General features: G+C 42.6%; 1 protein-coding gene across 2 annotated transcripts in view; it reads right to left on the bottom strand.

The window, feature by feature from the left end:
* Positions 1 to 25,334, bottom strand: part of FIG4 (FIG4 phosphoinositide 5-phosphatase) — a 444,470-nt gene that overhangs the window by 72,474 nt on the left and 346,662 nt on the right. For both annotated transcript variants that reach the window (XM_073627061.1, XM_073627062.1), the window contains 2 exons: positions 20,756 to 20,838; positions 7,084 to 7,170 (listed from right to left, as the gene is read on the bottom strand). In XM_073627061.1, coding sequence (XP_073483162.1) covers positions 7,084 to 7,170; positions 20,756 to 20,838 — 170 coding nt within the window. The remainder of the gene's footprint in view (positions 1 to 7,083; positions 7,171 to 20,755; positions 20,839 to 25,334) is intronic.

The raw sequence follows: 25,334 nt of genomic DNA, 5'->3' as shown, positions 1-25,334 counted from the left end.
TCCATCTATGGCCAGTCCCGCTCAACAGAATCTGATCCTATGATTGACTTCTGTCAACTGGGACTGCTGGAAAACTTTAATTTGAGCAGCGACTGCATCCAATTGGCTCCAACACTGATCAGTGTATTCTGACAGCAGAGGAGTCTCCACCACCAGAATACAATAGCACAGCAGAGAGGATTCCTCCATCCACCATCGCAGCATGTCCGGACAGAGCGTGGGGCATCCTTTTCAAATCATCAAGCCGACAATGGGATGCGGAGTGGTTCTAGCAACCAATCACCTGCCTGTTAACATTAAAAGCATGTCCCACCCTCTGTCTGGACATGCCGTGCCTTCTGCTTTGCCTGCTGTGTAAGGTAGGATCGCGAAGGTTGAAGGAGGATTGCAAGGAGGAACGGGAGGCTGTTAAGGGGACCAGTATACAAAAAAGGGGGGCTCTGTGAAGGGGACCTGGATACAAGAAAGAAGGGGGCTGTGAAGGGGACTAAGATGCAAGTAAGGGAGGCTGCAAAGGGGACTGAACTGCAAGAAAGGGGGGCTGTGAAGGGCACTGGGATTCAAGGAAGGGGGGCTGATGTAAAGTGTGGAGGTCTCTGATGTAAGGTGGGGGTGCTGTGAGGTAAAGGGGGACAGAGGACATTTAAGTAAATGAGGCATTGTGATGTAAAGGGGGGCAGTTATCTAAAATGGGGGGACTTGGATGCAAAGGGGGGCTGTGATGTAAAGCAGGCACTGTAATGTAAAGGGGCTGTATTGTAAAGGGGGTGCTCTTATGTAAAGGGGGTGCTGCATTTTAAAGGGGGGTGCTGTGATGTAAAGGGGGGCACTGTAATGTAAATGGGGGCTGTATTGTAAAAGGGGGTTGTGTGATGTAAAGAGGGGTTTCTGCAATGTAAAAGGGGCAGCTGTGATGTAAAGGGAAGGACCGATGACGCTGATATAAAAGGGTAAAGTGTAATGTAAGGGGAAGGGGCTGTGATGTGAAGAAACAGAGAAGAGTCATAGCAGAAACATGAGACTCGGACCTCTGCTGGATGAAAAATTTAATAGCCGGACCTCCGTGAATTTTAATACCCCTGCTCTAAAGAAAGCACAAGCAGTAATATGAGAAAACTTGGTTATGATAATCTACTTTGAGAAATAAGTAGCTGGTTTGCAGGGAACTATTCATTTGTAGAACATTTAGATCATATATAATTGTTTCTAGTATGACTATTTACAGTACATTACAAATAGTACATCAGTTCCCTCCTTAGTCTACTAAGCTTTTCTGACACATCAGTAAAAGTATACAATCTGTCAGTAAAATCACAATTTTTTGCAGGTCAACAAGGACACTGCTATCTCCAGTCTACCTGTGCAGTATTGTATCTCAGACAGATTAAGTCTAATCATTTCCTGCAAAAAGTGAGGTATCAAACCTTTTTAAAAGCATAAATGCGGGCTCAGAAAAAATAGAGTGCTGAATTTTACATTTACAAAGTAAATCTCCAGCTAATGCGCAGCGGCAACAACAAACATTAAAAAAAGCCTCTCTGCACTCCAAGGAATGGAGCTGCCATGGTAACAAAGATTTCAGATTTTCTAGCATTTTACCACTCATATCCCCCCTTATTACATTATGATAAAATGTCAGTGGTTTTCATAAAGGCAGAACCATCCAGTGTTAACCTCTTCTTGGTTTTACATGCTGATCGAAAGCTTAAAAGAGTTTAGATGTACAAAGTGCGATCCAATTGATTTGCATCTCTTCTGTGTAACCACACCGCTATGTGTTTTATTAAATCAAGACAACTGTTGAGTGATTGATGTATTGTGCTCTTACTTGGCTGTGACATTTCCTTTGAAAAGACTGATAATTTGAATTTTGACAGATATCACTCTTTCACCTGCTATTTATCCTTCAAGAGATGCAGTTATAATAAGAAATGACGAAACTCTGGGAGACATTAATCTGAACTGGAGCAGACAGAATCTGGAGCAGCTGTGCTTGGCAAACTTTTTCAGCTGTGCTTTTAAAATGAATGATGGAAGCCGACTGGTTGCCATGCATAGCTGCTCCAGATTCTGTCTGCTCCAAGTTTAATGAATTCCTCTAACTTTACTTTAATATTTGTTTTGCTCCAGGTCCCTTCCTTATGTCTTCCGTTAGGCCTCATTCCTTCACACCATGGTGCAGAGACATCAGTTTTTCTGCATGCGTTCTGCAACGGTTCAAAGAAAACAATAGTTCTCTATGTGCCCTGTTCACACCACAACGTGTGGATTTTTTCTGAGCAGGAATCTGCAATGTGTATGCAGTTCTCTGCACAGAAAAAAAAACTGACATGACATGACACGGGTGTGAACAGGGCACGTAACTGATGCACATGAAAACTGATGTCAATGTGCATAAAAGCTCGCTGAAATGCGCATGAAAACTGTTGTAAACAGATGTGAAACTGATGTAAACTCCTGACTCTGCAACTGAAATCCGTTTTACCATCAGTTTTCATTCATGTATGGTATGAACGAGCCTGTGAACTGATAAGCTGAATAACAGTTAGACCCCTTTCACACTGGGGGCGTTTTTCAGGTGCTTTAGCGTTAAAAAAAGCTCCTGTAAAGCGCCTGAAAGAAGCCTCATCTGCAATCCCAATGTGAAAGCCTGAGTGCTTTCACACCGAGACCCCTTTCACACTGGGGCCTTTTTCAGGTGCTTTGGCACTAAAAAAAGCGCCTGTAAAGCGCCTGAAAGAAGCCTCATCTGCAATCCCAATGTGAAAGCCCGAGTGCTTTCACACTGGGGCGCTACGCTGGCAGGGCGTCAAAAAAAGTCCTGCAAGCAACTTCTTTGCAGCGCTTTCGTGTTTTTGCCACCGGGCTGGGTGCGCTGATGGCCCAAGCCCTTTCAAACTGCCAGTGCCCGAAAAACGTCGGTACGTATGCATCTGCAGAGGAAAAGGATGGGATCAATTAGTTGAGAGACAAAAAGAATAAGTGCGCTTATTCTTTAACCACTTCCCACACTTTACTACTTCCCACCCAGCCTATAGACAAATGATGGCCATGCGGGACATTCACTATTCTTGGTGGACGTCATATGGCGTCCTCCCAGAATGTGCCACAGGCTGTGCTGCGGTGTGATCTGTCACCTGCTGTGTTTGTACACAGCGGATGACTGATCAGTGTACCAGCTGCTGCCAGGACCTAGTGATCACTGTGACCAATCACAGCAGATCTCATGACAATAGTACACAATGGATGGCTTTCATTCATGCCATCCATTGTGTACTATTGTGTTGATCTCTGATTGGTCACAGGGATCACATGGTACATACAGGTCCAATCACAGCCATCTGTATAATATGATTAGCTGTGGTCAATCAAAGCTAACCACAATAGTAAACACTGAATGAATCAATTTCATTTAGTAAAAAATGATGCTTATACCAGTGAAATTCACTGGTATAAGCAATCATAATGTGTAAAAAAATAAAAATAAAATCCTGATCACTTCCCCAGAGTAGTACAGTGTTACTATGGTAACACTGTATTGCTCTGGTCACAGTGTAAAAAAAAACAAAAAAAAACATAAAAAAACAATACAAAAAATTGAAAAAAAGTGTATATATGTTTTTTTTTTTTACATACTGTTAGCAGTCAGTGTCTCTAATCACCGCCACACCAGTTATATGATGACGCTGTACTGCACTAGTGACAATATGTAAAAAAAAAAAAATAATAATAATAATAAAATTGTGAATTTTTTTTTTAATTTCCTGATTTTCCAAAAAAATTGGGACAAAAAAATTACAACTTCAAAAAACTCACCATGTCTCTTACTAAATACCTTGGACTGTCTACTTTCCAAAAAGGGGTTGGGAGATATTTGTATTGTCCTGGCATTTTTGGGCCTCAAGAAATGAGATCAGTCCATCAGGATTGATCGATTTTCAGTATTGGGACACCTAATTTACACACACACACACACACACACACACACACACACTTTAATAGCATCTCAATCTCAGTCCGCAAGGCTCAATATTGAGTTGGCCCACCCTTTGCAGCTATAACAGCTTCAACTCCTCTTGGAAAGCTGTCCACAAGGATGACCATTCTTCCAGAAACACATTTGTGAGGTCAGGCACTGATGTGGACGACAAGGCCTGGTTCGTAGCCTCTGCTTTAATTAATCCCAGGTGTTTGGGTTGAGGTCAGGACTCTGTGCAGGCCAGGAAAATTGCTCCACCCCAAACTCCCTCATCCAAGTCTTTATGGACCTTGCTTTGTGCACTGGTTTGCAGTCATGTTGGAACAGGAAGGGGCCATCCCCAAACTGTTCCCACAAAGTTGGGAGCATGAAATTGTCCAAAATGCCTTGGTATGCTTACGGCCAAGCCCAAAATCTGAAAAACAACCCCACACCACAAAGGTTCATAAAGACATGGATGAGTGAGTTTGGGGTGGAGGAACTTGACTGGCCTGCACAGAGTCCTGACCTCAACCCTATAAAGATACAGCCTTACTGGGAGGAAATTACTAGGGCAATCTATCAAATCACAGGAGAATACACCCAAGTGGAGCCATGGAAATGTTTGTTCCATGACACGGAAAAAACAGTGGCTCAATATAAGAACACCCTAGTTACACACTTGTTAAATGTTGTCAAGTTGTGAAGTTGAAGCTCAGAAATGTGTATCAGCTTTAACTGTTTAGTCTGCTTTAAACTGTCTAACTGTTTGTGTTTAAAAAAATTTATAACAATAAAAAGAGAATATACAAAAAAAAAGAAGAAATATGATGGCTACCATTGCTAGCCTCGCCTAAAAAACTGCTAGTTACCTGTACTTTTCAGTGTGACTTACCAGTCATTTATGTACAGTTGGGCAATAAAAGTATTTAGTCAGCCACCAATTGTGCAAGTTCTCCCACTTAAAAAGATGAGAGAGGCCTGTAATTGTCATCATAGGTATACCTCAACTATGAGAGACAAAATGTGGAAAAAAATCCTGACAATCACATTGTCTGATTTTTGAAAGAATTTATTTGCAAATTATGGTGGAAAATAAGTATTTTGTCAAGATCAAAAGTTCATCTCAATACTTTGTTATATATCCTTTGTTGGCAATGACAGAGGTCAAATGTTTTCTATAAGTCTTCACAAGGTTGTCACACACTGTTGCTGGTATGTTGGTCCATTCCTCCATGCAGATCTCCTCTAGAGCAGTGATGTTTTGGGGCTGTCGCTGGGCAACACGGACTTTCAACTCCCTCCAAAGGTTTTCTATGGGGTTGAGATCTGGAGACTGGCTAGGCCACTCCAGGACCTTGAAATGCTTCTTACGAAGCCACTCCTTCGTTGCCCGGGCGATGTGTTTGGGATCACTGTCATGCTGAAAGACCCAGCCACTTTTCATTTTCAATGCCCTTGCTGATGGGAGGAGGTTTGCACTCAAAATCTCACAATACATGGCCCCATTCATTCTTTCATGTACACGGATCAGTCGTCCTGTTCCCTTTGCAGAGAAACAGCCCCAAAGCATGATGTTGCTACCCCCATGCTTCACAGTAGGTATGGTGTTCTTTGGTTGCAACTCAGCATTCTCTCTCCTCCAAACACGAGTTGCGTTTCTACCAAACAGTTCTACTTTGGTTTCATCTGACCATATGACATTCTCCCAATCCTCTTCTGGATCATCCAAATGCTCTCTAGCAAACCTCAGACGGGCCCGGACATGTACTGGCTGAAGCAGGGGGACACGTCTGGCACTGCAGGATCTGAGTCCCTGGCGGCATAGTGTGTTACTGATGGTAGCTTTTGTTGGTCCCAGCTCTCTGCAGGTCATTCACTAGGTCCCCCCGTGTGGTTCTGGGATTTTTGCTCACCGTTCTTGTGATCATTTTGACCCCACGGGGTGAGATCTTGCATGGAGCCCCAGGTCGAGGGAGATTATCAGTGGTCTTGTATGTCTTCCATTTTCTAATTATTGCTCCCACAGTTGATTTCTTCACACCAAGCTGCTTGCCTATTGCAGATTCAGTCTTCCCAGCCTGGTGCAGGTCTACAATTTTGTTTCTGGTGTCCTTCGACAGCTCTTTGGTCTTCACCATAGTGGAGTTTGGAGTGTGACTGTTTGAGGTTGTGGAAAGGTGTCTTTTATACTGATAACAAGTTCAAACAGGTGCCATTAATACAGGTAATGAGTGGAGGACAGAGGGGCCTCTTAAAGAAGAAGATACAGGTCTGTGAGAGCCAGAAATCTTGCTTGTTTGTAAGTGACCAAATACTTATTTTCCACCATAATTTGCAAATAAATTCTTTCAAAAATCAGACAATGTGATTGTCTGGATTTGTTTCCACATTTTGTCTCTCATAGTTGAGGTATACCTATGATGACAATTACAGGCCTCTCTCATCTTTTTAAGTGGGAGAACTTGCACAATTGGTGGCTGACTAAATACTTTTTTGCCCCACTGTATAGAAATTAAGAGTTCTGGCTTGATTGCATGTTTCCTCCAGGTCACTTGCTTAGAATGTATTTGTGATTTCACGCTTATTTATTGTAAAGAGTTGAGTTACAGTTAAGATTCTACCAGAATAGATCTTAGTTAAATGACTTTCTCAATACAAGAAAACAAGTGTAGGGGAGATTTACCAAAACTGGAGCAGAGAGAATATGGAACAGCTGTGCATAAGACTTAATCAACTTATATTTTTAGCTTATTCAGTTAAAACAAAACATATTCCACCAACTGTTTCCCAAAACTTCCCTTATATTGGCTTTCAACTTAATCATCAAGCCATCACATGGCTGGTGTCATAGCTGATCAAGTTTACAACACCATGGGAACTGCAGATCAAACAGAGGTCAAGATGGCAGCTTCCCTAACTGTAAAGGTTGCGAGAGTTTAATTCAATTCAAAAGTGAAAGACAGAAGATCATTGGTTGCCATGCACAGCTGCTCCAGATTCTGGCTGCTCTTGTCTTACAAAATTTCCATCACAGTGCACTAAAACAGTCTTTTATACACAAAACCCAACCATATAACAGTTTTGTTAACAGACAATAACAGAATAAAGAGAAAACTGCTTACAGTTTTGCAATGGTGTCCATAGGCCATGGGGTAGATTTTAGGCTTCTTTTCTCCTGTCTATGTTGACAAAGTCCCAAATGAACAAACCTAAAAGAAAGCAACAAAACCTCAGTGAGAGAATATTTGAGCCATTCTTTACTCATATGTGATTGTTAGGCTTTAAAGTGGTTGTAAACCCATATATATATATATATATATATATATATATATAAAAAAAACCTGCAAGACAAAGGCATAATGAGCTAGTATGCACGGCATACTAGCTCATTATGAAATACTTACCTTAGATCAAAGCTATTGCAGCGTTCTCCATACACTGCTGTGACCGGCAACATGTCTCCTGGAGTTATTTCCAGGTTCGCAGGCTCCGCCGCTGTGATAAGCCGGAGCCGCATGGACGTCACTCCCGCGCATGCACGCATGAGCTACCGGTCACGACACAGGCCCTTTAGAAACGGCACAATTGAGCCATTTCTTCAGTGCACATGCACCAATGACGTCGGCTCAAGCGTATATGGTAAACATCTCCTAAACCGTGCAGGTTTAGGAGATATTTACAGTATCTACAGGTAAGCCTTATTATAGACTTACCTGTAGGTACAAGTGGTGTAACAGGGTTTACAACCACTTTAAACTGGTTGTAAACATCAGACATTAAATATGGAAAAAGCACATCCTTCTATACTGTGTACTTGCCTCTCTCTAAAGCAGTGTTTTTCACTTTTTTCAGTCAAGGCACCCTTTAAAATTATGGACAATCTCAAGGCACCCTTTAAAATCATGGACAGCCTTGAGGCACCCCATTCGAAAATGTATAAAGCTATTCTAATAATTTTACATAATGCATCAACATCCACACAATAGGACACCCAATGAGGTGATTTATTCTTCCAAATAAAATACACTTCTGCACACTGGTACTGACTAGAATTCCAGTGTTTCTATTCTTCCTCAGTTTTTCTCCATCACTTAGCTAATGTGACCTCAGTGCTGACGGAGAGGGGCAGGGGAGAATTAAACAAGGATTCTCTGCAGACAACCGACATCCCCCTTATCAACTGATGATGTCATTGCTTGTTAGGATGCTGGCGGCTAAAAGGTCCTAATGGTGCACAATGAAAACCTGTGGTAAAAGGCAGGCTTGACCCACCTGCTGGCTTGTATACCATTTTTGGTCAATTTTTAGGCATTTTGTCCCTGAGGAAACCTCAAGGCACCCTGGTTAAAAAAAGCTGCTCTAAAGCACTGTATGTCATTTCTCTCTGTTATCAGCAAGGGTTACTTCGCAGCAGCTCTTCCCAACACCAAGAGTTAAAAAGGTGACGGGGAGGGAGCTGCAGCACTCAGCTTGTGGCTCATATTCACAGCTGTGCTTGTTCTCTGTACTGTGTGAAGGAGAGTGGTGTCCATTCCGTCCAATCAGGGCTCAGAGCAGTTGGCTATGTGAAGACTTCAGATCCCCATCCCCTGCTGATAGAACTAAGGAGACATGCTTTCCTGTTTGTGTTTCCAGAACCATCTACAGAAGGAATGGCTACAATTTGTGAAGGTTTATAGCCACTTTAAAGAACGGTTATACACAAACCCCCACAGCGCACTACAAGTCCCAGCATTCACAATCTGATGGCAGTGATATCCATAAAATCCAATGGGACCAAACAGAGAATTAAAAAGTCACAAATGTTTTGGATATGAAAAGGCTGTTGCTCTGAAAAATAGCAATGATTAGAGGAATGGATGGCAGGACAGGTGCGTATAAAGCCCCTTCTTTTGTATGTTGTGCTTTTTGACACTTTTTTAACTAGGAGACAGAGTCGCTTTAAGCATATCCTCAATAGTGACTGGCAAGATAGCTCTTATGTTGGTAAAACTAAACTTGTTTTTACACTTGCTATTATTTTAATATAACCATAGATTTAAATGTTTTATTTTTTAAGAAAGAATAGTGAAAATTATAGTCATGTGCACAGATTATAGAAATGAATCTATGAGGTCCACAAATTATATTGTAGGGTATGTCCCTTTATTAAGACTGCCAAAACAATCCAACGTGAATAATGCTCTACAACAGTGGTCTCCAAACTGTGGCCCGGGGGCTGGCTGAGGTTCTTTGCTTGATTTTATCTGGCCCTTGGGGCAATATTTCATCTACTGACACCAATGAAGGGGCACAATTTCTCCCAATGACTCCAACGATGGGTTGTAATTTCTACCAATAACACCCACGATGGGGCACGGTTCCTCCCAGTGACACCAAGAATGGGGCCTATTGACACTATTGGTCACAGTTACTTCCAATGACACAAACAATGGAGGCCAATGACACCACTGATGGGGCACAATTCCTCCCAGTGAATCTAATGATGGGGCACAATTCTTCCCAATAACACCAACGATGGGGCACATTTCCTTTCACGGACACCAAAGATGGGGCACAATTCTTCTTACGGATACTAAAGATGGGGCATTGTTTACTCACACTGATGTTGGGACATATTCTACTTCCGATGCCAACAGTCTGGCCCCCTTATTGTCCGAAGGACAGTAAACTGGCCCTTTGTTTAGAAAGTTTGGAGACCCCTGCTCTACGGCTACAATAGAAGTTGTGTACAAAACAAAACAAAAAATAAACATTATTATTATATATATGTGTCAAAATAAAGATTCTGAAATAATAAATGTCACATAAAAGAATGCTTTAGTAGTTTTTTTTTTCATGTCGTCATTTTTCTGGAAGGCCTAAATTCATGAAGCTATTTCTGTTGTTTACAAAGATGGAAAAGGTCTTGTTTTTATGAGCTTCATTTTTGTATTCATTTTTTGTTATTTTCCTTCTGTAGCAACATAGCTCTGGCCTTGTGAAACAATAGAAATGGAGATATCTCGCTACACGTGTTGCATTGTAAAATTGTTTCAACTTCTCTGTTACTTTAGCCTTGCTAAGCCTAACAAAAACAATTGTTTAGCAGGGTTTGAGGTGAGCAACCTCTGTCATTAAGCATAACTCTACCTATTATGCAGATTTTAACCACTTGCTTACTGAGCACTTAAACCCCCTACCTGCCCACATCAATTTTCAGCTTTCTGCACTTTTACACTTTAAATGACAATTGTGCGGTCACGCAATACTGTACCCAAATTACATTTTTATCACCCCCCACCCCACAAATTGAGCTTTCTTTTGGTGGTATTTAATCACTGCTGGGTTTTTTTTTTATGTTTTGAAAAAACAAAACAGTTTTTTGAAAAAACAAATGTTATTTTTATGTTTTGAAAAAACAAAACAGTTTTATATTTTGTTATAAAATTTTGCAAACAGGTAATTTTTCTCCTTCATTGATGTACGCTGATGAGGCTGCACTGATGGGCATTGATATGCTGGACTGATGGGCACTGATAGGTGGCACTGGTGAGACTGATGAGGCGGCAGTGGTGGGCACTGATAAGTGGCACTGATGGGTGGAACTGATGGGCACTGAGAGGTGGCACTGGTGGGCACTGATAGGTGGCACTGGTGGGTGGAACTGATGGGCACTAATGGGTGGCACTGAAGGGCATTGATAGGTGGCACTGATGGGTGGCAGTGATGGGCACTGATAGGCAGCACTGATGCGTACTGATTGGGCGCTGGCAGGCGGCACTGGTGGGCACAGATGAGGTGGCTGTGGCTCTTCCTCTTCGGGACCGATGTCCCTTTCACAGAAGCTGGTGATCGGCTTTTTTATTCTCCTGTCAGCGTGAGGAGAAAAAAAGATTACCGATCATCTGTTCACATCACATGATCAGCTGATCATGGTAAGGGGCCGGCATCAGACCCTTACTCCGATCTGTGATCAGCCGAGTCTCATTGACTCAGTGATCACAGAGCGTGCTGCGTGCAAAGGGAAGGACATCACATGGCAGCGTCCCGGCAATGTAGGTCCGCACGGTAGCTGTCATTCGGCTATAGCGCGCACGCGAGGAGGTTAATATCTTTCTAAGCTAACATACAGTTTGCTATTTTCAACCTTTTTCAGTAAAGAACACTTAAAGCGGACCTTCAGTCATTTTTTCAACTTTCCATCTATTAAATCTTCTGCCCTTGTTGTTTTAACTTTGGATAGTAAAACATTTTTTTTCTGCCAGTAAATACCTTATACAGCCCACTTCCTGTTTCTTGTCTGGAAAAATGCCTAGGCTTATAACATCATGCACAGCTCTCTCTCTCTCTCACTCTCTTGAGAGTTTGCCAGGAATGGAGGGGGGATGAGTCATAAGAGGGCCAATCAGAGCTGCAGAGCTGGAGGTGTGCCTCTGCGTGTCTGTGTAAATCCAGGAAGTGAACAGGAAGCAGCTTCAGCTGCCCACAGTTAAAATGGTTGCAGCCAGACTAAGCGGAGGGAGATTTCTGCAGCATATTTGGCAAGTAAAGAATCACAATATATATAAAATAATATGTAAAGTGGTTGGGGGGAAGCTTCAGAATGGCAAAGATGTTTTTATTGCAAATTATGTGAGCAGACTGCAGTTCCTTTTTAAAGCATATCTATGGTCAAAATGTATTTATTTCCACACTGCCTTTTAATTATTTTTAGCCTACTCCAAGTAATCAGAACAATCTTGAAGTTTGTAAACTTACTTTGTGAAGTTCCTCAGTTTTTTTCTACTGAAATTAGGTAATGCTGTGTTACACAGTTCACAGAGCCTGTCTTCTGAACTATAGAAATAATGAAGGTTTAGTAGGTGGAGCCACCACAACAATCACACCTTATAGGCAGCAAGTTACCATGGGATATGTAGTCCTTACAATGAGCACAAGGGAAGCTGCAAAGCATTCTGGGAATCTAGGAAGTAATGGACAGAGATAGACAATAAACAGGTGGCACTCACATTATGAAAGGAGATTTTATTAGGTAAGCTTATATTGAATCGTCAAAAATAACTATTGTTTGTATTGCTATTACAATGTTCATGTTATAAAATTAAATTGTATGCTGTGACCATAGATCTCCTTCAACCTGTTCCGGACCGCCTTCTGTACATGCGGCAAGCCGGTGGGTGGCCCGGCTGTGCGAACCGACATACCCGTACGTTGCTCGTGCTCACGGGTAGGGGACGAACGCGCCCCCGTCTCCGCGCCAATCGGATTTGTTACGGACCAATCGATCCACAGGTCCAGGCCAATTATTTATGGCCTGGACCTGCTGATCAGTTCTGGCAAATCACAGAACAACGTCCTGTGCCTGTTTAATGTAAACATAGGCACAGGAAATTATGTAATCTCCTCTCCTGGAAACCTTTTTGGTTCAAGCATGAGAGGAGAGAGTATCAAATGTGAGTAAAAAGCACTACACTGACACTAGTACACATAGGCACATTTAACCCGCCGATGGCCACCCCCCGTTAACCTTTCACTCCCTGTCACTGTGTCACCAAGTACAGTGTACAGATTTTTTACTGGTCACTGTATTGGTGTCTCACATGTCTCACTTGTGACGCTAAATAGCGTTAGGGGCAGTTAGCGGCAGTCCCAGATAGGTTCAGGGTACCCGCCATATATTCCCTAATAAATTTTAACCCCCTGATCACCCCCAGTTAACCCTTTCACTGCTCTGTCACAGTGTCATTAGTACAGTGTACATATCTTTTTTCTTTTCACTGTATTAGTGTCACGGATGACGCCAGTCAGCGTCAGTCTTATATAGCATCAGGGTACTGCCACATATTCTCTAATAAAGTTTAACTCCCTGATCGCACCCCCCAGTTAACCTTTTCACTCCCTGTCACAGTGTCATTAGTACAGCGTACAGATCTTTTTTTCTGTTCACTGTTAGTGTCACGGGTGACAACAGTTAGCTTCAATCCCAGACAGCGTCAGATTTTAACCCTTTAATTGCCAGTAACACTAACACACACACTATACACCTCCATTACTAGTATAGTGTCTGATTAAGATCGATATATTTGATCTGATCAGAACTATACTAGCGTCCCCAATAGTATAGTGTTGCCAAAAATGCACCGTTAGCAGGGTCAGCCCGGACACTTGCCAGCACCTGTGTCCTGTTTAGCACCTCTGCCCTACCCAAACAAGTGCAGTATAAGTAGATCACTGTCACTTCCAATACACAGCACACAAAACCGCAGCGTTAGCAGAGTCAGGCCTGATCTCTGCTAGCACTAGCAGTTACATTTTTTTGTACCGGTTCAAACAGTCCTTGACAACCAGGTGCTTTTTTACCTGTAATTCACACTAGTTACCTATAAATTTAGTGGCCAAAATGTCAAACGAAAGGTACACTAGTGAAGAGGCCTACAGGATCCTGAGCATGGCAGATGAGAGTAATGGGGAGTCTTCACTGTCGGATTCAGGCTCAGTATACGAACCTGTAGAGAGCAACAGCACCCTGACAGATAGCTCTGACGACGGAGTAGAGGTCCCTGCTAAGGTCAGGCGTACTCGACCCTGTTCTCCTGTTGCTGAGGTGCAACAATAGCATACTTCTCATATGCAGCAGAACGCCGGTACTAGTGCCGCTCTACCTTCTTTTGAACTGGCGAGCACCAGTGGCCTATTACATCCTGTTTGTAGACAAACCAGCACTGGAGTAACACATGGTGACGTGGCGAGTCCCATAAGTGCAGTTCAAGCTGGTGTGGTGGTTAGCACAAGTAGCGTCCCACAACCACAAGGAATTCAAATGCAGGCCCGTAGAGCCCATAGTGCCCTTCCTGATGTGCTTGTAAATCCCGATTGGCAGCCCACCACTTCTGCAGCGACCGTACTTCCCTTATTCACTGGACAACCTGGAATTCAGGTGGAAACAGCAAATTTAACTCCTATCGATTTTTATGAGACGTTTATCATGGAAGATCTGTACAAATCTATTGTGGACCAAAGCAATTTATGTGCTGATCAATTTATCGCCGCAAACCCAAATTTGACCCTTTCCAGACAATTTGCATGGAAACGCATCATGGTTTCCAAAACTAAAGTGGTTGTAAAGCTTAGTTTTTTTTTTTTTTTTAAAACAAACATGTACCTCCACTGTGCAGTTAGTTTTGCACAGTGTGGCCCCGATCATCCTGTTCTGGGGTCCCCTGGTGGTGCTATCAGCTCCTCCCCTCATTGTATAACCCCCTAGAAGCACTCTGCTGGGGGGTTACCTTGCGGGCGCACTCCCGAGTCCAGCATAGACGCAGAATGTAGGACTCGGCGCCACCCCGCGCCATTTGATTTGATTGACAGCAGCGGGAGCCAAAGGCTGCACTGTTATCAATCTATAAAATCAAGAGCCGAGAACCCCAGGCAGAGAGGTGCAGCGCGTCTCTGCCAAGGGATCGAGGGGGGTCAGGTGAGTAAAACGGGGGGCTAGGGGGCCGGTCACTGTCAGAAGTTTTTTCACCTTAATGCATAGGAAGCATTAAGGTGAAAAAACACAAGGGTTTACAACCCCTTAAAGACCTTTCTGGACCTATCCCTCATCGTTGGCATTACTAAAAAGAGTGAGTTGCGGTCATATTGGTCCAATGACCCAATTCACCATATGCCTGTGTTCTCTGCTGCCATGGCCAGGACTAGATACGAGCAAATCTTGCGGTTTACGCAAGTCACCGACAGTGAACTCAGTCATCCTCGGCGTGACCCCAAATATGATCAGCTCCACAAAATTCGGCCCCTCGTAAATCACTTGAACCAAAAATTTGCAGCCTTGTATTTTCCTCAACCAGCTGTCTGCGTAGATGAGTCCCTGGTTAAGTTTTTTGGCCGCCCTGTTTTCAAACTGTTTCTCCCCATTAAGCGTGCCAGATATGGGGTGAAAATGTATAAGCTCAGTGAAAAGGCAATAGGCTATACATGTAGTTTCCAGATTTACAAGGGAAAAGGCCACATGGAGCTCCCTGACTGCCCAGACTATATAGGGAGCAGCGGCAAGATTGTTTGGGACTTTGTGTCACCCTTATTCCAAAAGGGGTACCATTTATACGTGGACAATTTTTATACAAGCGTGCCACTTTTTAGATACCTCTTTCAATTTGGAATTGGCGCATGTGGCACCGCGCGATCTAATCGCTGGGGCTTTCCCAAATGGCTTGTAAATGCCCCACTTAGACCAGGGAGAGAAACTGCTTGAGGTGCAATGAATTGCTTGCAGTGAGGTGGAAGGACAAACAGAACGTTTTTGTTCTGTCTTCCATTCAAGCAGACACGGCAGTCCAAACTGCAATGGCGACTGGTATTGTTGAGAAGCCCCTCTGTGTCCAGGACTAAAACCCTAACATGGGAGGGGTGGACTTCAACGACAAGATGATGGGGCCGTACTTAATTGCCCGTAAAGCCAGACACTGGTACAAAAAAGTGTCTGTACTATACAAAGCAACAGGAAGAAGTGGATCCTTCCTAAAATTCCAGGAAGAAATCAGCACAGCCCTTTTGTATCCATAAGGTGCTGTGGCCCAATTTCCCAATCCAGACTCAGTGAGCCAGCTGCATGAGAAGCATTTGCTTGATGTCCTCTCTGGTACCCCTACCCTAAGACCACCCCAAAGAAGATGTTGTGTCTGTCGAAAACGCGGATATAGGTATAACGCTCTCTATTTTTGTCCCTCCTGTCCTGACCAACCTGGTCTCTGCATCAGGGACTGTTTCCTTCATTACCACACATCAGTGGATTATTATTACAGGGTACAGCAGGGCACACTTTCACACAGGGTCTCGAAGGTGTCAGATGGCCATCGCCATTTTGAAAGACCCTAGCCTGGAACGATCAAAGTTTTTTACGGTTACAAAAAAAGTGTAAAAAAAGTTAAAAAAAAGAAACTATAAAAACAATAGTTGTAGTTTTATTGTTTTTACTGTTTTACTGTATTGTATACTATACTGTAATGTTTTATTGTTACTGTGTTTTATTGTTAGCCATTGTTTGCTTTGCAGGTACACCATTCAGCTGCGGCACTGATATCTTTATTATGACAGCAACAGGGTTTGCTCTCACAATACGTAAATCATCGACTCCAGCGCTGTAGGAGGCGATTTCACCACCACAGTTAAAAGAAAAGAGCATTTATGGCGAAGCATAGGGGCTGGGGTGGACAGAGGGAGGATTGTTCCTATGCTTCACCATATATTTTTTACTCTTTTTTTTAGGGTTGTCCCGATACCGATACTAGTATCGGTATCGGCACCGATACCGAGCATTGGCCCAAGTACTTGTACTCGGGCAAATGCTCCCGATGCTTCCCCCGATACCTAGAGGACAGCTGTGATCGGTGAGTGGGGGAGTTACAAGATTCTCCCCCAGCGGCTTTCAGCAGCTTTAGTGACATACAGCGGTGATCGCTCACCGCTGACTGTCACTGCATCCTCCTCCATGCCCCCTCCGTTCCTCTGTCCCCCTCCGCTGTCCCCTCCATTCCTCTGTCCCCCTCCGTTCCTCTCTCCTTTTCTGTCCCCTTCCGCGGTCCCCTCCGTTCTGCTGTGTCTCTCCGCTGTTCCCCTCCGTTCCTCTCTCCTTCCCTGTGTCTCTCCGCTGTCTCCTCTGTTCCTCTCTCCTTCCCTGTGTCTCTCCGCTGTCCCCTCCGTTCCTCTCTCCTTCCCTGTGTCTCTCCGCTGTCCCCTCCGTTCCTCTCTCCTTCCCTGTGTCTCTCCGCTGTCCCCTCTGTTCCTCTCTCCTTCCCTTCAGCTGACTCTGTCCATTCACATAACTGATACATTGTAATCTCCTGTGATTACGATGTGTCAGTTTATGAATGGAGAGAAGCCGCTGTCTTCTCTCCATTCATTCTCAGTGCAGCTGAGGCTGCAGAGAAAGGGACTGGGGAATCTCTATCCTCTGTCTCTGTCTCAAGGGGGAGATATCAGAGGTCTGTTAAGACCCCTGATATCTCACCAAAGCCCCCCAACAGGGCTGATCAAAAAAAAAAAAAACATATAAAGAATTAAAAAAAAATTATTGTAAAAAATAAAAATTGTAAAAAAAAAACAAAAAAACACACACACACACACACACACCCACACACACACCGTTCAAAAGAAAACACTGTTAAAAAAAAAAACAAAAAAAAAAAAAAACACTGTCACGTGACATTAAAAAAAAAAGTATCGGTAATCTCTATCGGCGAGTACTTGAAAAAAAGTATCGGTACTTGTACTCGGTCCTAAAAAAGTGGTATCGGGACAACCCTACTTTTTTTGGCACAGATTGCAATAAAAAAAGTTATTTTATTGAGTTAATTTTTTTTTTGATAATGTGTTTTATAGTTAACCATTGTTTGCTTTTCAGGTACGCCATTCAGTTGCAGCACTGATTTTTTTTTTGACAGCAACAGGATTTGCTTGCACAATATGTAAATTAGTGACTCTAGCGCTGTAGGAGGTGATTTCACCACTGCAGTTGGCATATATGCCGAAGCTTGGGGCCTGGGGTGAACAGAGGGCGGGCATATATTTTTTTTTCACTTTTCTTGGCAGAGATTTCTGTTAGGTTCTTTTTTTTCGTTCAGCCCAGAAAAAAAAAACAGTGCACGTATGCCCATCATTATAAGTGGGTGGATGCAGGCAGTATTCTAATGGTGGGCATACCACACACTTTTTTGATTTCACATCGGTCGATGTGAGTAGAGGAATCTGTTAGGTTCTCTTGTTCCGTTCAGTCCACAGGCTGCATGAAAAAAAAAAAAGAACATTACAATATATGGCCAACAAGGACCAGCAACTTACTGGTATTTTGCTGGACTTTGAGTGGTTATACCGGAATAATGCCTGCAGGTTTAGGCATCATCTTGGTATCGTTTTTGCTTTTGCGTGAAAGCAATCCTAGCGGCCAATCAGCCGCTAGACTGCTTTAACAAGCAGTGGGAAGGGATGTTCCCCCCTCCCGCTACCTTCCATGGTTTTCTCAGGCTCTCCTGTCCCACCGGGGAACCCGAGAATGCAGCTGGTGGTTCCGCCAGTTGACCATAGAGCTGATCGGAGACCAGAATGGCTCCAATCATCTCTATGGCCTAAGAAACCGGAAGCTACAAGCATTTCATCACTTCGGTTTCGCCAGATATTAACAGCGCCATTTTTAAATTGGGAAAACATCTTATCCCACCGATCTTGGTGTGGTCAGATGCTTTAAGGGCAGAGGAGAGATCTAGAGTCTAATAGACCCCACATTTTTCAAAAAAGTACCTGTCACTACCTATTGCTATCATAGGGGATATTTACAGTATATTCCCTGGGATAACATTAAAAGTGATTAAAAAAAATGTAAAAAAATGAAAAGGTACAGTGTAAAAAAAAAAAAAAAAAAAAAGAAGAGCACCCCTGTCCCCCCGTGCTCATGCGCAAAGGTGAATGCAAGCATCGGTCTCAAGTAGGATGTAAACAGCAATTGCACCATGCATGTGAAATATCAACATGAACGTCAGATCGAGGGATGTAATTCTAGCAGTAGACCTCCTCTATAAATCTAAAGTGGTAACCTGTATGTTTTAAAATATGTATGTAGTTTGTTGCATGGGTAATTTTAAGCTTTGGAAAATCGCCGCGCAAATACTGTGTGAAAAAAAAATTGCAACACCCACCATTTTATCATGTAGGGCCTCTGCTTTAAAATATATGTATACTGTTTGGGGGTTCAAAGTAATTTTATAGCATAAAAAAAATATTTTTTCATGTAAACAAAAAGTGTCAAAAAAAGCTTGGTCTTCAAGTGGTTAGAAGCGTGGGTGATGCGTGGCATAAGCTTCTAAGCATAGGCATAGGCATAAACTTCTAATGTTGGGCAAATGCCAAGACAGTTCAAACACCCCCAAATGACCCATTTCGTAGACACCCCAAGCTATTTGCTGAGAGGCATGTGGAGTCCATGGAATATTTTATGTTTTGCCACAAGTTTCGGGGAAATTACAAAAAATAATCTTTTTTTTTTTTTTTTTTTTTTTTACACAAAGTTTTTATTGAAATTATATAATGTTCACACACGCCATGTGTATATGTGGAATTACACCCCAAAATACGTTCTGCTTCTTCTCCTGAGTATGGGGATACCACATACAGGTGCCGAAAACCAAGCACCGCCTTCAGGATTTCAAAGGGCGTAAATTTCTCATTTCACTTCCTCACTACCTATCACAGTTTTGAAGGCCATGAAATGCCAAGATAGCACAAATCCACCCAAATGACCTCTTTTTGGAAAGCTATTTGCTGAGAGGCATGTTCAGTATTTTGCAGATTTTCCAAATGCAATTTTTGTGAAAAAAAACAAAAACACTTTTTTGAATTTCAATGCACAACAACACACTATATTGCCCAAATGTTTGGTAAAATATAAAAGATGGTCTTATGCCGAGTACATAGATACCAAACACGACATGCTTTAAAATTGTGCACGCCTGTGCAGCGGCGACAAACTACATACATTTCCAAATGTTTTTTTAATTTTTCAATCACCTTTGACAATAAATTGGAATATTCAATGGGCTCAACATGCCTCTCAGAAAATTCCTTGGTGTGTCTACTTTCCAAAAAGTGGTAATTTGGGGGTTTTACTGATCTGCCATTTTAGTACCTCAAGAAATGAGAGAAGCAGTCAGAAAGTAAAAGTTGCATAAATTCCAGTAAATATACCATAGTTTGTAGATGCTATAACTTTTGTGCAAACCAATAAATATATGATTATTTAAAAATTTTTTACCAAAGACATGTGGCTGAATACATTTTGGCCTAAATGTATGACAAAAATTGAGTTTATTGGATATTCTTTATAACAAAAAAGTAGAAAATATCCTTTTGTTTTCTAAATTTTCGGTCTTTTTTCGCTTATATTGCAAAAAATAAAAATTCCAGTGATGATCAAATACCACCTAAAGAAAGCTCTATTTGTGGGAAAAAAAGGACGTAAATTTTGTTTGAGTACAGTGTTGCATGACCGCGCAATTACCAGTTAAAGCAGCGCAGTGCCAAATTGCAAAAAATGCTCTGGTCATTAAGGGGGTAAAACCTTCCGGGCTGTAGTGGTTAATGCAGTTGTAAACCGCTGAAAAACAAAACCTGCAAGAAAAAGCCATAATGTGCTAGTATGCATCACATACTAGCACATTATGAAATATCTTAGAATGAAGCCCTCCCAGTGGCGCCCGGTCACTGCTGAGAAAGCTGACATGTTCCCTAGGCCTTTCTTCTGGGTTCAGGGGCTCCGGTGCTGTGAGTGGCCAGAGCTGCAATGACGCATGCGCACTGGAGACCTCAGTTTTAGTAAGAAGCTCTGAAGATCCAGCACAATATGCCAGACCTTCAGAGAGCATGCAATGCTGAAGTCAGTGGCTGCATGAAGGGTGAATATCTCCTTAACGGTGCATGTTTAGGAAATATGAATTTTACCTACAGGTAAGCCTCATTATAAATAAGGCTTACCTGTAGGTAAAAATAATAAAGCAGGGTTTACAACCGCTTTAAGTGGTAGTTCTTAGCGGGACCTATTAGAAATGAGAACAGTAAAAGATGGATCCAGATTATTTTTTTATGGGATACTACACTCAAGAATTACCAATTATGGTTTAAGAGCTCTTTGTTGGTTAAAGCTACCTGTGAATGGTTAGAATGGGTACACAAAAAATCACTGACGCATAAATGACCAGACATTTTAATCAACAATACTATGACATAAATCATATCTTATAACTGTGGCAAACTATATATCATTACCTTGTGTATATTTGTAGATCAGTCTCTGAAGGAGCTTCTGAGAGATTAATGCCATATGTTTCTTTTGTTGACTGAGATGTTGTCTAAATGAAAAGCAGACATTTTAATTCTATCATTAAGTCAATGCTAAAAATACATGGGAGAAGATGATTTACAAAATGTAAGAAAATGTAAATAATAAAGCAGTCTATTACAGTGGGGCAAAAAAGTATTTAGTCAGCCACCAATTGTGCAAGTTCTCCCACTTAAAAAGATGAGAGAGGCCTGTAATTGTCATCATAGGTATACCTCAACTATGAGAGACAAAATGTGGAAACAAATCCAGACAATCAGATGTCTGATTTTTGAAGGAATTTATTTGCAAATTATGGTGGAAAATAAGTATTTGGTCAATATCAAAAGTTCATCTCAATACTTTGTTATATATCCTTTGTTGGCAATGACAGAGGTCAAACGTTTTCTGTCTTCACAAGGTTGTCACACACTGTTGCTGGTATGTTGTCCCATTTCTCCATGCAGATCTCCTCTAGAGCAATGATGTTTTGGGGCTGTCGCTGGGCAACACGGACTTTAAACTCCCTCCAAAGGTTTTCCATGGGGTTGAGATCTGGAGACTGGCTAGGCCACTCCAGGATCTTGAAATGCTTCTTACGAAGCCACTCCTTCGTTGCCCGGGCAGTGTGTTTGGGATCATTGTAATGCTGAAAGACCCAGCCACATTTCATCTTCAATGCCCTTGCTGATGGGAGGAGGTTTGCACTCAAAATCTCACGATACATGGCCCCATTCATTCTTTCATGTACATGGATCAGTCGTCCTGTTCCCTTTGCAGAGAAACAGCCCCAAAGCATGATGTTGCTACCCCCATGCTTCACAGTAGGTATGGTGTTCTTTGGTTGCAACTCAGCATTCTCTCTCCTCCAAACACAACGAGTTGTGTTTCTACCAAACAGTTCTACTTTGGTTTCATCTGACCATATGACATTCTCCCAATCCTCTTCTGGATCATCCAAATGCTCTCTAACAAACGTCAGACTTGCCCGGACATGTACTGGCTTAAGCAGGGGGACACGTCTGGCACTGCAGGATCCGAGTCCCTGGCGGCGTAGTGTGTTACTGATGGTAGCCTTTGTTACGTTGGTCCCAGCTCTCTGCAGGTCATTCACTAGGTCCCCCCGTGTGGTTTTGGGATTTTTGCTCACCGTTCTTGTGATCATTTTGACCCCACGGGGTAAGATCTTGCATGGAGCCCCAGATCAAGAGAGATTATCAGTGATCTTGTATGTCTTCTATTTTCTAATTATTGCTCCCACAGTTGATTTCTTCACACCAAGCTGCTTGCCTATTGCAGATTCAGTCTTCCCAGCCTGGTGCAGGTCTACAATTTTGTTTCTGGTGTCCTTCGACAGCTCTTTGGTCTTCACATAGTGGAGTTTGGAGTGTGACTGTTCGAGGTTGTGGACAGGTGTCTTTTATACTGATAACAAGTTCAAACAGGTGCCATTAATACAGGTAATGAGTGGAGGACAGAGGAGCCTCTTAAAGAAGAAGATACAGGTCTGTGAGAGCCAGAAATCTTGCTTGTTTGTAGGTGACCAAATACTTATTTTCCACCATAGTTTGCAAATAAATTCTTTCAAAAATCAGACAATGTGATTGTCTGGATTTGTTTCCACATTTTGTCTCTCATAATTGAGGTATACCTATGATGACAATTACATGCCTCTCTCATCTTTTTAAATGGGAGAACTTGCACAATTGGTGGCTGACTAAATACTTTTTTGCCCCACTGTATGTATGTTCAATCAGAAATAAGATGATCTCTTAGGAGTCTTACATTTCCCTGAAAGTCAGATTCACTTTTCACTTGAAAATGACCATTAGATGCAACAGAGAATTTTTTTTTTTTTTTTGCAGAGAATTCCTATTTTTAATTTGTTTTATTTATACATAAATTGACGAAGTAACATACAGTTGTAATTCGATGGCGTGGATTTTATGTTGACATCTACTGTAATTTGTCAATAAATTCACACGCAGCTTGTAGTCCATAAACTGCAACTTAGTGGTGGGGATGGATTTAGCTGCAGTCTGGCTCCAGGTCGTGACCCCCAGGGCCTCCCAGCTCACGCTCATGGTAGACTACAGGAAGGTAGAGAGGAAGCAGCAGACTGCAACAACAAAGGATAGTCAGGAGATAGCCAAAGGTCGGGGCAACAAGCAGGTAAGGATAGTCAAGGAAGCACGCCAAGGTCAGGATATGAAGCAGACAAGGACAGTCAAGAACAAGCCAAGATCGGTAACTAGAATCAGATGTAGAACACACAGCAAGGAGCACACGGAGGCCAAACACACAATATTGATCAGCAGGGTTGGCTTGCAGTGCACAGGTTAATATAGTGTTCCCTGATAAGGGCTGGGGTGGAGTCATGTTTTGAGGAGAGATTACTTAAGAAGCCAGGTGAAGGGTGGCTGGTCTCTAAGCTGAACACATGGAGAGGTAAGCTGACAGACAAGCATTGCTGCGGATCCATGACAATATTGCCAAAAAGGATCCATACTTGTAACAGGGAACTCAAAGGAGTGGCAACTGTAAATTGGTGTTGGTTAAATGGCAAGGTGGAAACAATGCACAATATTAGGCAGCTTAACAGAACAGACACTTGTAGGAGCAAAATGTCAATGACTTCATATGATGGACACTGGGTATATGTTTCTTATTTATGAAGTACTCTCTACTCCTTTTTTTATTGAAATAATCTATGGAATACAAGCTTTTGGCTCAGCTATGTGCTTTGATGGAGCCTTTGAAAGGTATGAAAAGTACAGTATTTCACAAAAGTGAGTACAACCCTCTAATTTTTGTAAATATTTTAAAATATCTTTATGTGACAACACTGAAGAAATTACACTTTGCTACAATGTAAAGTAGCGAGTGTACAGCTTGTATTACGGTGTACATTTGCTGTCCCCTCAAAATAACTTAAAACACAGCCATTAATGTCTGAACTGCTGGCAACAAAAGTGAGTACACCCCTAAGTGAAAAATTTCCAAATTGGGCCCAATTAGCTATTTTCCATCCCCGGTGTCATGTGACTCGTTAGTGTTACAAGGTCTCAGGTGTGAATGGGAAGCAGGTGTGTTAAATTTGGTGTTATTGTTCTCACGCTCTCATACTGGTCACTGGAAGTTCAACATGGCACCTCATGGCAAAGAACTCTCTGAGGATCTGTAAAAAAGAATTATTGCTCTACAGAAAGATGGCCTAGGCTATAAGAAGATTGCCAATACCCTGAAACTGAGCTGCAGCACGATGGCCAAGACCATACAGTGGTATAACAGGACAGGTTCCACTCAGAACAGGCCTCGCCATGGTCGACCAAAGAAGTTGAGTGCATGTGCTCAGCATCATATCCAGAGGTTGTCTTTGGGAAATAGATGTATGAGTGCTGCCTGCATTGCTGCAGAGGTTAAAAGGGTGGGGGTCAGCCTGTCAGTGCTCAGACTATACGCAGCGCACTGCATCAAATTGGTCTGCGTGGCTGTCATCCCAGAAGGAAGCCTCTTCTAAAGACGATGCACAAAAAAGCCCGCAAACAGTTTGCTGAAGACATGCAGACTAAGGACATGGATTACTGAAACCATGTCCTGTAGTCTGATGAGACCAAGATAAACTTATTTGGTTCGGATGTTGTCAAGTGTGTGTGGCGGCAACCAGGTGAGGAGTACAAAGACAAGCGTGTCTTGTGTACAGTCAAGCATGGCGGTGGGAGTGTCATGGTCGGGGGCTGCATGAGTGCTGCCGGCAATGGGGAGCTACAGTTCATTGAGGGAACCATGAATGCCAACATTTACTGTAACATACTGAAGTAGAGCATGATCCCCTCCCTTCGGAGACTGGGCCGCAGGGCAGTATTCCAACATGATAACGACCCCAAACACACCTCCAAGACGACCACTGCCTTGCTAAAGAAGCTGATGGTGATGGAGTGGCCAAGCATGAATCCAGACCTAAACTCTATTGAGCAACTGTGGGGCAACCTCAAACGGAAGGTGGAGGAGTGCAAGGTCTCTAACATTCACCAGCTCAGTGATGTCATCATGGAGGAGTGGAAGAGGACTCCAGGGGCAACCTGTAAAGCTCTGGTGAACTCCATGCCCAAGAGGGCTAAGGCAGTGCTGGAAAATAATGGTGGCCACACAAACTATTGACACTTTGGGCCCAATTTGGACATTTTCACTTAGGGGTGTACTCACTTTTGTTGCCAGCGGTTTAGACAATAATGGCTGTGTGTCGAGTTATTTTGAGGGGACAGCAAATTTACACTGTTATACAAGCTGTACATTCACTACTTTACATTGAAGCAAAGTGTCATTTCTTCAGCGTTGTTACATGAAAAGTTATAATAAAATAATTACAAAAATGTGAGGGGTGTACTCACTTTTGTCAGATACTGTGTATTGAAAACCTTTTCCCTAGTTTTGAATAGCATAGGGACGGGATAGGCAACCTAAGACATGGATGACATGGCCCTCCTTCCAATACCAGCATTGGCCTGCATACAGCGTTGGATGTTA

Source organism: Aquarana catesbeiana, linkage group LG04 (assembly GCF_042186555.1).
Source record: "Aquarana catesbeiana isolate 2022-GZ linkage group LG04, ASM4218655v1, whole genome shotgun sequence".
Lineage (NCBI taxonomy): Eukaryota > Metazoa > Chordata > Amphibia > Anura > Ranidae > Aquarana > Aquarana catesbeiana.
The sequence above is the reverse complement of the archived record's forward strand: the minus strand, read 5'-3'. Positions and strand labels throughout refer to the sequence as shown.